At 40.1% G+C, this 12609-nt stretch overlaps 1 protein-coding gene across 7 annotated transcripts in view; it reads right to left on the reverse strand.

Annotated features, from left to right (window-relative positions):
- Positions 1-312: 312 nt before the first annotated feature.
- Positions 313-12609, reverse strand: part of RECQL5 (RecQ like helicase 5) — a 65886-nt gene continuing 53589 nt past the window's right edge. For 3 of the 7 annotated variants that reach the window (XM_044453666.1, XM_044453665.1, XM_044453669.1), the window contains 7 exons: positions 12277-12370; positions 10632-10760; positions 9678-10306; positions 8738-8819; positions 5613-5858; positions 3912-3984; positions 313-2827 (listed from right to left, as the gene is read on the reverse strand). In XM_044453666.1, coding sequence (XP_044309601.1) covers positions 2727-2827; positions 3912-3984; positions 5613-5858; positions 8738-8819; positions 9678-10306; positions 10632-10760; positions 12277-12370 — 1354 coding nt within the window. In that variant the 3' untranslated portion in view covers positions 313-2726. Of the gene's footprint in view, positions 2828-3911; positions 3985-5612; positions 5859-7196; positions 7290-8737; positions 8820-9677; positions 10307-10631; positions 10761-12276; positions 12371-12609 lie in introns of those variants that run through there. The other 4 variants (XM_044453667.1, XM_044453668.1, XR_006416952.1 and 1 more) reach the window with 4 other exon arrangements.

Here is a 12609-nt window from a genome sequence, read left to right on the forward strand (position 1 = left end):
GTATTCTTGGTAGTACTGCTGTTATTTTGCTGTTTTACTGGGTTCCTTTTTCAGCTACTTTGCTCTGCTTGTAAGAAAAGGGTATATACATTATTAAAATAAAATTAAGTATACATTCTATTCACAGTTAAGCACTTATAAGTCCATTTTTCTTAAGTGGTAGAGTACCTAATTCTGCAGAAACTTTGAGTAATTCAGTGATCAATCAGTTCAGAGAGTACTTTTTCAAAATCAAGCTAGGAACCAGTGTCTTGACGTACCTTGCCCTTGCAGATGATTCCTGTTTTCAAGTATAAACAACAACAACCTGTGTAACTTCAACATTCATTTTATTAGCAGCTTGCAATATATCTTTTTAGTAACAAAGCCTTTCCCCAAACAGAAGCTATTTAGAAAAACCCTTCCCTAATCAACCTTTGTCCATGAGCTCTCATTATCAGAAAATTTAGTGGCTGTTCTGGAGCGAAAACTAAGGCACATGTCAACCGAATAATATTAACATCACTATTGCGTGCAAGGTATCTGCAGCCCAGGCTGGATCCACACTTAGTCATACTTCATGTAAACCCTTTAAAATCAATTTGCTCAACTTAGTCATGACTAATTTAAGTCCCATTGCTTGCAAAGAGTCTATTGTAAGTATGGCTATGTCTGGATCCGACCTCTTATTACAAATTCCAACTATGTATAAATGAAGCAGCATGTTCTCCAAAGTCTGTGGGCAATTTTGCCATGAAGCTAATGGCTAATTAAGATCAGTTCAGACCCTAGAGGCACAGTGTAGCAATATGGCTTTTACTTAAGAAAAAAATATAACAATTTTTATTCAAGCAACTTTTCCAAATGTACAGTTGTTTCACAATTTGTGTCATTGACAGCTGGCAATGCAATGCAATTTCTCCATGATAGGAGAAACAGATACGAGCAGGTGGCAAAAAAACATCATTTTCAGGTCACTTGCCCTCAATGTAGTTACTTGGCAGCTACTTTCATTTTTTCCTGCAAGAGGTTTATGAAGTCACTCTAGGCTAAAATCTACACGCTAAGCCCTCAGCAGCACCAACTCCTATAGATGTTTTCTGTAAACTGCAGCATCATTGTGGGGGATTTACCAGCAAAGATGTTCACCTCCACACCAAGGACTTTGCATAGCAGACTCATCTCTGGCTTGTTTATCCATGCTATTGGAAGACTGCTGCTTTAGCACTTCCATGTATAATACTGTAGCAGTTAATACAAAGGGCTGCTTCCCACATTATTTTTAAGGTGCACTAGTATAACAGATTATACCAACAAGCATGAATCAAACAGACACTACGAATTCCAGGCCATAGCTTCTTGCATTCTGTGCCTGACAACCTGTGAAGCAGGCATCTATTAAAACTATATGGCAATAATAATGTATGCGAGGGCTCCAATAATTTGGACTTACTTCATACCCTCAAAAATGTAATACAATATTGCATAACAGTGTATAACAAGATTGCAATGGCAATTTTCCTTAAAGGTAATATTAGGTCTGCCCATTTGCAACAGCAGTTGTGCACACAAATAGATCAGAGAGCGGAGTCTTTGCCTCTTTAAGTATCTCACCTACATTTAGTCACAGCTTCCTGGTGTACAAACAGGAAATACATAATGGTACCAACAACAGAAACTTTGGAGTGGAGGGGGTGCTAGTCATATATATTCCTGAGCTTCTACAGAAAGGTTCAAACTCCTAGTTGGACATGCTGAGTTAGATAATGGCATTTATAAATGAAAGGGCCTGATTATTCCTCTTCCTTCAAACAAGGACATGCCATCCCACCATGGATAAGCAGAAGAAAGAAATTACATTTTTCTTTAAAAATAAATTCTTAAGGTATGACTAAAATGTTACATACAAATGCACGTAACAAATACCTGATAGCAACAGGCAGAGGATGGAGGCCAGCAAAAACAGATTGGAAATCTCACACCCAAAGTATAGATGGACTGGAATTTGAAGCAATTAAGCAGCAGAGCACCAGCAACCCTCTCTCATACTATTTTAAGACAAATCATCCCCTACTGAAGAAGTTTTTTTTCTGTTTTAAAGTAGCAGCTACCTGGGTGCGGTTATCCTTGGTTTTCATGTAACTGTTAATATACTATAATCTACACTGTATTACCAACATCATAGAAGATGATGATGTCTGCCAGCACTTCACATTTTCTTTGCAATGTGCAGGAAATTATGTTTTCATTCTAGTCTAAGATGACACTTTCCAAATAAAAGGAAAATGCTGTGACATCTTAAAACAACAAAAATCACAAAGGGATTTGGGGAAAACATTTTCAGTTTCTCATTGCCAAAGTAAATGTACCCTATAACAACTCACTGCACAGCACAGAGATCCTGAGTAAAGCAGGTACATTTCTGCTATTTAAGGCTGCTGCTGATAAATCCATCTGAAAAGATGGAGGAGGGAATCTTGAGTAGTAGAAGGAGTCCTAGTCAAATAGTTCTAGTCCTTTGTATTTGCTAAAAGAGGCAAAGAAGATGGCATCACAGAATGCCTACCAGGATTGTGAAAGCATTGTTTCAAGACAAGAAATGTCACCAAAGGCATTTTTCAGGGCTGTCCTCTCCTGACCCCCCACCCCACCCCCAGTACTCCACAGGAAGCATAGCTACAATCAAATCTCTAGAGACTTGGGTCCAACAGCCATAAGAAGCAAAGAGAACCACTGCACTGTATGTGTCATGTTTCCAAGCTGGTTAGTTCCTGCCAGTCTGTCTCATTTTCACACTTGCCTCGAGTTTTGAAAAATACTTTGATAAGTCTATGTGCATCTTCTTTTACTGCAAACAGAAATAACAATAAACAATGAAATCTTATATAGCTCTGTTTATCACTACAGCTAATAGTATCCACTAACATGGTCCCAGTACTACCAAGAGGTCTGCAATGAGAAGAATCTGCACTAACCCCCTTCCCGCTATGTACACACATACAAATAACCTGTTATAAATGTTGATTATGAATATTTGTATAAATGCTCCAAACTGTGAATACCTTTCTGTAGCAAATTCTGTTTGCAAAATGGGAATGTTGAAGAAGAGAACATGGCAGTACTGAAGCACTGTGGCAATACTGTACTACCACAAGCATACAACTGAGGAATAAGAATCATGGTATGAAAAGATAAAGAAACTAGTTGCTGGAGAAAACTCTAAATACCCTGTCCAATTTCCGCTTCTTAAAGATGCCACATATATTTTCAATAGTGTTTTGATATTATGTTCTTACATGCTCATCTATTTTAAAAAATGGTGTTTAGTTTTCCCAATGCTTCTAGCTTTCGTTAAAAAGTAGTCATAGAGGAGCCTATTTTGACTGAAGTAGTGTTGTTTGGGGAAAGGAGGGACTAATCCTTTCCCTCATGCCATTTTCCCCAAGTTATATACTTCACAACACCATCCCAGAGTTGCAGTTGTGGAAAAATCCTTCTTGCTCACGGCACCACTCGGGTCAATGCTGGAGCCCCTTTCCCTATGGATGCTTTTAAGTGAAACAGAAATGTCAGGAAACCCAAATCACAGATTTCCCATACCACATCTTCCATGGTTTGGCTCTTAGATTATCTTTAAGGAGGATGGATGTTTCTGATCTCCAAGATTTAGATCCTTCTTTTGTATGAAGCCTGTCGACTTTATAAGAATTGTCAAGAATATTTCAACTTAGTTGTCAGGGATACCAGTTAGGGAACTTATATATCTACAATCTCTGTCATCTTAATTATGCTACTATTTGGGATCCACAAGTACTAGAGACCTTTGGCCCCTGCCCTAAGAGCGAAGAACTAGGGCCCTGTACCAGTCAACAGATTGTATGTTAGACATATCTCATACCAAGTAGCAAAGGACGCTCTTCTGCACACCTCACCTGTCTTCCGGAGAGGAGTCTTGTCTGCAGCCAACAAGTGTGAGAGGTGCCGGGCAAACCCTTTAAAAAGGTCCTGCCAGTTAAAGCAAAAAGGGTAGAATTAGCATGTTATAATTCAGTCCCTAAACTATATGTACCCAAATACGCTCACTTTAGGGCTGCCACAATGCTATCTGTACTATGTTAAGGGCTAGATGTAAAAAGATCACATGAGGTAAATTTGAAATGAACATGAACAAAGAATAAGTATGTTGTTCTCTTGCTGTTATTCTGGCATTGCCCATCGGACTCTTGCAAACCAAGAAGGCATTTATGGAATATCCTGCAGCTTTCTGCTACTACCAGAATAGTGACTTCATGATCCAACAGCAAGACAACTGCTTGCTAAAAAGGCAACAGATTAGGCTGGCTGCAGTAACGTCATCATTTTGCATCAGTGCCTATAAATGAGTTCCAATATAGACCAAACAGAACCCAAATATCCAGCAATGCTTCCCTATCTTTTCCTCCAAGACTGAAAGTGACAGAGGAGCAAAGGCTGGTTATATGCATTAGAATCCTGAACAAGATTCAAAGGATAAAATACACACTGATCTAAATTAAACTACCTGAAGGGCAGCTTATAAAGTAGGACAGTGTATTTTATGGTCCACTCCCACTCTAAAAGGGATCCAAGACACTTGGGTGGATTTGCACAATTCATGTTTGCACAATACACAGTAGTAGATTACCTTGATGGGTTTACTTATTTATTTTATTCAATGCATATACTGCCCGACTAGCCATAGGCTCTCTGGGAGGCTTACAACATGGGCTGACCCGAAGTTCCATGTAGGCAGGGTGAGCCCAACTAAAGAACAGACTTATCATGGTTGCATTCTTTCTTCCCACCACCTCATCCCTCTCAGTCCTCCAGGCAGGATCCCAGGAGACATTGTGGGGAGGGACAAGGATCCTCTCTCTCACTGTGAGTTGAAGCTCTTGCTCCAAAAGAGACATCTTGGGGGGGGGTGCAGGGGAGGGGGGTAGTGACTGATTCTCAGACAACGGGGACCTCCTACAGGAGCAGTCAAGGAAGAACGTGGGCTAAACTGGGATGTACTGAGAATGGAACATCCTTGCCTAGCCCAGGTTCTTCCTTCCCTGCTCTTGCTAAAAGACTCTCTCTCCAGCAAAGAGAGCAAGTCCAGCCTTCTCACATCCTGCTTGGGAAAAAGGCATTCTGGCAGGCATCAGGTTGTGGAACAAGAATGGCTTTCCCTCCAACAGAAGGAAGGAAGGGGGGCCTGGGCTAGGTAGGGACCTACCAAGAAGGGAGCATCTTTGTCATCATCTCTCTTCCCCACAGGAGTGGGGAGGATGGCTTCTCCTTATGCTTTGCTCTTGCTGGAAGGAAAGCCAGTCAAATATGAGGGGGAAAGGAAGACACTAGACCAGACAATAATGTTTCATGTTTGGCATGTCCCAGGCTAGCCCAGACTCCCCTTGCCCGTGCCTGCTCAAGCAAGAGCGGGAGAATCAGCTTCGCACCATGGCAATGCGGCCTAGCTGATGCCCCCGCCACCCCCATGTGTGACGCTGATTTTCATGCATAAATCTCTGGCTAATACTGTGGAAATGGTCTTTCCATGCTGTCCTTGAAACCTAATGGATAATTTATTTCAAGCCTCCCTTTCAAATGACAAAAATGTAATAACCCACCTTGGAAGCAAATTTGCCATTTTTGTAGTAAGGGGTCAAGTATTTTACAACAATATCTGCTGTTTCCTTAAGTGATAATGTCTTTGGCTGAATGGTTTTGGTGGTTCCTTCTTTATCAACCTGTGATAAGTTTGGATCAAAAGTGACTTTCTTTTTAGCAAGTCCACCAGCTTTCCCATCTGATTGCAATGAGATGGGATACTTATCCATCATCCGCAGTCTCTTTTCAACAGGGCTCCCCAAGTCCTTAAAGAGAGAGCAACAGGCTCATGAAATAAATGCCATGTGGCCAAGCTTAAACAGCCTTCCTGAAGAACAGAAATACTTATTCTGTACCAGTTTGGTCTGTAGTCTAAGACCATTGATTATTTTGTGCACCAAAGATTCTCAGTTTGTATTTGTTTGTGTCTCCCTAATATAAAGAAATTAAATAAAATCACCTCCAAACACTGTAAGCCTTCAAAGGAAGGACACTAGAAGGATGCCTCACTAGCCCCCAACCAACAATTGGCTATTATTCAATACAAGAAGTTTTCTATGTATGCTGGACACATGTGCATGCACAACAGCCACATACCACTAATCACAGCGACAAACAGTATGTGCCAATTAACTAAAAAATGGGGCTAGAAAGTGGCACATTCTTAATAACTGCCTTATAGTGAGCCTACTGGAACAATCACTGTTCACATAGCTATGCATACTTTTTGTCTACTTATTAAAGGACGGTTTCTGGAACATTTATCTCATTACCGCACACAAAAATGGCATTTTAATGCTCTTTAATTTATTTTGGGAGTACCTCACTGTTACCTCCTTTAAAACAAGAAAACATTCTGAGCCCTTTCTCTAGGACAAGGCATTATGATAATGAGAGTGGGACATAAATTACTGTAAGTTGTTTAAGAGGCCACTATGCTATATTACACTACACAACAGCTTTTGGCTGAAACTATATGGAGAGTGACATGTAAAAAGGTTCACAGGTAGACTTGTAGTGTCTACTCCGAACCTGACCAAATGTCTCTTCTCTAGTCAGATACATTAACATCATCATCCTCTGGGCAAGGGAAGAGCTCAGAATGTTTTCCATTAGAATGTCAATAATTACTAGCATCTCACCAAGTTCCAGCAATGGCTAAGGCACCTCAGTTAGAGAAACCGCTACAGAATTTGCAATTACTGAAATCATGTGATCTGACATTTACATGAGCCACCAATTGAAGTGACACCTATGAGTCACATGATAAACCCATTTTATTATTTTTCCCTTGAAACTATTAACATACTGGATTTAAATCATCCTTGTACACACAAATTGATTATTTGTGAGGCTGGATTGCTCCACATCGTGGCTTTATGTTCTGGACACCCAAGTGCAACAGTGGGTAGTGTCATAAACACCTTATACTGAATGTCAGTTTACTGTTATATGGACCTTCATGATTTTTCTTACTGTCCAGAGTACACCACAAGAGCCACTTTCTCTGCAGTCTGACCATCTAACTTCATTTACTGTAGCCCTTTTTGACAGAGACAAAACTCAGCAGAACACAGAGCAGGCATTCTTAAAACTACACTCACCTGATGAGGTGAAGAAACAGATCAATACTACATGGCATTTCCAACAGAAGAAACAGAATGCCGCTTGTTGTCACCTGCAGTTCTCAACTAAAACTGAGTATAGCATAAAAAAAATCTATATTGTATCTTGTAAAATTACTCTTCCTTCTCACGAGCCTTGTGTAAAAGGCTTATCCTTATCCACAGGCAAGCATCTCCTCCAATCTGAAGCTTACAGTAATGGACCAACAGTGACACAGCCCTAGGAAGGAACCATTACCACAAAATCTGGTGGCAAGATAGATCCCTCTGCTATTCAAACACAGTCACTGGACCAAAGAAAAACCGCTGTATTATCAAGGGCTCATTCACTCACTTTACCTACTTGGTTTATATCCTTTTTTTCTTTTTTAAAGAACTCAAAGTGGCTTACATCATTCTCTTCCTCCTCTTGCTCTCAATCTGTGAGCTGAGCTGGGCTGGGTTGAGTGTCTGAGGCTGGCCCAAAGTCAGCCAGTTGGCTCCATGACTGCGCATGGACTAGAACCCAGATCACCTGAGTCCCAGCCCAGTGCTCTTAGCCACTACGCCACACTAGCCTACACATCTTCTAATGCAATAGATTAGGGATGACCAGACTTGCTCAGTGGAAGAGCCACATATAATAAATGTCAGATCTTTGAGAGTCACCTGCAGGCTGTGGCCAGTATGTGGCAAGCGGACGCCTATGGACCATGAACCACAAAATAAACTCAAAGAACTGCATGCAGCTCCTGAGCCTCCGTTTGGCCACCCCTGCAATATAGCATCACGTCCCAGCAGTGCCTTTCTGCTATTTACATAGGCGGATTGATCCTCCTTTCCTAGAGTCTGATCTATGTATACCAACCAGACACTAAGTGTGGGTACATACAGAATGGAAACTTTGCTTGTTACTGGACTTTAGATGGGGAGTAAAAGCTATATTGTTCCATTTAGCTTTTTCTGATTCAGGGTGCTTTTTGATTTTGGAAAGCTCCCTTTTGTTATTTTTATCAGTTTTAGATTTGTTTTCAATTGCTTCTTCTTTGTGTTTATGATTTATTGGAAATTGCCTCAAGGATCGAGTGACTTCATCTACCTATAATAACCCGGGGCAGGTTATTTAAACTGTAGATAGTTAGGGAGTAGGGGCAGAAACAAATGAAAGTGTTACCGCTTGACTACTAACTCAGTGTTGTCCCTGCTTTCATGAACAACCCAGGTGTATCCTATTCCTGGGGTTGCACTTCATGACAAGCAAATCCTGAGCTCTGGCTTGTTTGTGAGAGAAACAACCCAGAGCTTTAAAAGCAAGTAATGGTTTTCCTCCAACAACAAACTAACTCCATGTACTCTCATTGAATTTGCTATTCCACTAATATCAGTCCTACACCCATATTATACCTTCTTCTCCTATTCTAGTGGCTGAGAATCAGCTCTCTTGCAGTAAGCTCCAGTAAAATGTGTTGTGCCTATGCCCCAGGTATATGTGAGAGTAAAGGAATACAGTAATGAGAATTGTATTAAAAACAATTCCTTACCTCAGCTGACCTTGGTCTCTTTCCATTATGGTTTTCACAACTGTTCACCATTTCATCTTCAAGCAAAATTTTATCACTGCTGCTGAGAGAAATAATCAGATGTTTGTGCAAGGATGGTTTAAATACACTGGATTTTATCCACATTTAACCACGTGAAAGCAGGCTGGGGAGCACAATTTCCTGCTCCCTTCTCTAAACAGCAGCACTTCTGGCCTTCACCCAAAGGGTTAGGGAACCCATTGAAAGGATGTAGGCTGTGGTGCAGGAAGAAAGGGGGAATAATCAAAGCTGCAACTGGAACCCCTAAAAGGAATGGTGAAGGGTTCCAAAAGCTCTCTCTCAACCCAAGTAGTGAACATTAAAACGGAAAATGTCATTCAGTGTAAGCAAGCATGAAGCAATGGCACATGGGGCCAAAACTCCTAGTTCCACATATACACTGATGAGGGTCTCAGCTAACAATAAATGACCAAGAAAGGGAGTTTGAGGTTGTGTTGGAAAGCACAGTGTAGATCCAGTAAGTGGATACTGAGGGGGCACGGGGGGCACAGGCACATTCTATGATGTGGATCATTAGAAACGGAATTGTTTACTTGGAAAAATTAAATACTGAAAAGGATTTTGGAAAATTTCCTGTTTCAGACAAATGTTCAGTGGAAATTTGCACCTCCACATCATTGTGTCCGAACATCAGTTGTGGGGAAACACAAACAGAAGGGCGGTTCTTTCCCTCATGTCCTGACTGTGGGCCATAGATATATAATGAGCCATTGTACGGAGGGTATGCTGGACCATGATAGGCCTCTGGTTCGATCCAGTATGACTGCTATGTGCTTGTGAGCCACTGGAAGATGAAATAAGAGAGTAGTTGTAGTTGAGCTGCTTATGAATACTCCCTTCCAACTTCTTACCAAAAGGATGCTAAGGAAAAATACCTTACCTTGTTTTGTCAGTGCTTGATCCTAAGCACTCTATTCCTGAGCTATGACTTCTCAAATTGAAATCACCTTCTGTTTCCTCAGATTCCTGTTCTTCTATCTGGGATAAGCCAGCTCTTGCTTCTTTGGTGGCAATATCAGTTTCCCAGGAACTTGTTTTCTCCTCACAAAGAGACTGAGGTATTTCACTAAGAGAGCTGTTTTCCTCTTCTGCAATGTCACACTCTGAAGCTAAGGTCTTAGACCCTGCTTTAGAAATGGAGAAGAATTTGACAATATTCTGAGATTCTTTTTTAGCTGCTTCTGCCAACAGCAGCTGCCTCTTAGTAGCTTTGCCCTTCATGGTGGGACAAACTCCCGAAGAGGCTATAGAATCAGAAGTGCTGTGCTGTCCCTTCTCAGAGTTTTCATCAGCATTTTTACAGATTTCTTTGGTAACTTTCACTTTATTCTCAAGTATGTTATCTGTGTCCACAGGCTCAGAGTCACAGCTGTGTTCTTTCTTCCAGTTTGAGCTAATCATCTTCATAGAATTAATTCCATTTTCCTCCTTGGCAGCCAGAACCTCTGAAGCAGATTGGAAAATCCCAGATGTCTTCGGAAATCCAATGCCCACTCTTTTGGGCTTGAACTACATTAAAAAGGATCAGAAATAGCTAGATGATGAAGGTTCCAGTTTTGCCTACCCAATTTACCCCTTGGAAACCCAAAACTAAAGCATAGTCCATCCAAAACATAGGTGTGATTTAAACCAAGGACTACTTTACATGTCAGGTTTTTCCTATGTGGAAAGCATTAAGAGATAAAAGCAAAGGAGGAAAAGAAAAAGAGGGACTAGTGAGAGTAAGAATAAATTACAGGAAAGAATTCACATAGGTATCAAGGCAATGCCTGATGTTGCAAGTTCTTCATTATAATCACTACCTAAGCTTCAAACTGAATTTGCCTGTACTTACTGTGTTCATTTTGTATGCTTGGAAGAAATCATCAGATGATTCAGCTTTCGTCTTGGAACTGCCCTCAACTCTTGAGGAAAAGGTAGAATAGAGTTCCCCATCTTTGGAAGCTTTATTAATTTCTGCTACCTTTATGCAGAAAAAAGGGATTACCTGATGCCTTTCTGTCTTCACACAACATTTTTGCAACAACAAAAGCAGCACACATAGCAGCCCCATGTAAAGAAATGTTCAGAAAAATTATACTTATTTTCCAAATTAATCAATAAAGAATTATCATCATTCCTAATTATCAGGGCATGTTTATAACAATCTTGCTTGGATTAACTTCAGGCTGTTGTCATTTTATTTACTTCAGTCACTTACTGAAGTATTTTATTTACATATCTGGTTTCTTCACTCCCCACTCTCAGCATTAAAAAGGGATTCTCTCCAACCCTAGTCTGTCAAAGTGCATTGATGAGAATGTTCTCCAAATATGCATTAAAAAAACTTGTACCTTACTTTTAAATGTATTTTCAAAGCAGCTTGCAAATAATAATAAAAGAATTAATGACATAAAAAAGGAACATTATACAATCCATAAAACAGCAACTACACTTGTCATGTACCACCTCAGTGGCTTTTTGTCTGATCACCTCTCACCTAATGTGTAATGGATGGGCACCAAAAAAGCATCCATCCTTAAGGCAGGTTAGGGTAGAAGTTAGAGGGCTTTCAGAGCAATTGGCAATGAAAAGAGGTTGGAACTTTCTATCTAACTTTATCTGTTTGTATTTTTATTAATTATCTATCATTCCTATTTATTGTCATTGTTTATGGATTGTTTTGATTGTTATTCGATTTTAATGTGGTAAGCCATCCTGAGACGTTGTTGTAAAGGACGGCATATAAATGTTGTAAACTAACTAACTAACTAACTAACATTACAGAGAAGGGCTTGCAACTGAATGTACAATAATTTCCAAGTTTGGCTGCTGATGTTTCTTTACACTCTCCAAATAAGAACTTGCTCAACAACTGACTCTCTGAAGGTCAGAAGTACAAGGTATCCCTGCTTGAGGTACCTGTACATTCATGTAAAGAGAAAGACACACATCTGAGAGAAGAACTGCCAAATGAATGCAGAAATAACAATGCATTTGCCTTTCTACCAGTCTGGATTTATTCACTTGGAAGGCCCCAACAATACTTAGAGGCTTTGACCCTCTTGATACTGATCCTTTCAGCATCTCAACTATACTACTTTGTAAAAATACCAACTAAGCCACTTATATTTCTCACCTTACAACATGGGATTGCACAGAGACTGCAGAATCTTTTAAATATTTACTGCATTGCACTTTAGAAAAGAAATATCATTACATGGATACCTTGACTAAGAAGTGCTGAATTTGTCCTCAGAGTATATGTTTGTTTCTTACTTGAGTTCTAGCCTACAGAAATTAAGGAAATATGCAGACAGACTTTTCTAACAAAGATGACAAGTACACAGGATGGAATAAGCTGTGTTTCTCCATTAGATACAAACAGAAAATGTGTTATCAATTTCCTTTGCAAAGTCATATACTTTAAGCAGTCGAGTAGCCATATGGAAGAAGAACCAATGCCTACTTTGTCCCTAGAACCACCAACATTCTCTTACCTTTTTTAGAACAGTAGCCTTGTACAGGTTCGCCATCTTACTGGTCTGGAAAGCCTCATATTCCATTTCCACAGCACATGAATGGGCATCTGAGCTGAAATACACCCACAGTTTGATAAACTAAGGTTAGATATTTTGCTTAAATGACAGAGGAAGTACTCAACACTTTCCTGTAAAAATTAACTGTGGAATCTGTGCTTCAGCAGCAGCCAAAATTAAATTGTAATGCACAAATATTGGATGGGCTAGCTATGGCATTTTTCTGTGACTGAATGGCAGGCCAGAAGGTAAAGGCCCAAGAACATGTCCTTCTTTAGAATCTCTCTAGTTGAT

The sequence above is a fragment of the Varanus komodoensis genome, unplaced genomic scaffold (genome assembly GCF_004798865.1).
Source record: "Varanus komodoensis strain SLA01 unplaced genomic scaffold, ASM479886v1 scaffold7_1, whole genome shotgun sequence".
NCBI classification, from domain to species: Eukaryota; Metazoa; Chordata; class Lepidosauria; order Squamata; family Varanidae; genus Varanus; species Varanus komodoensis.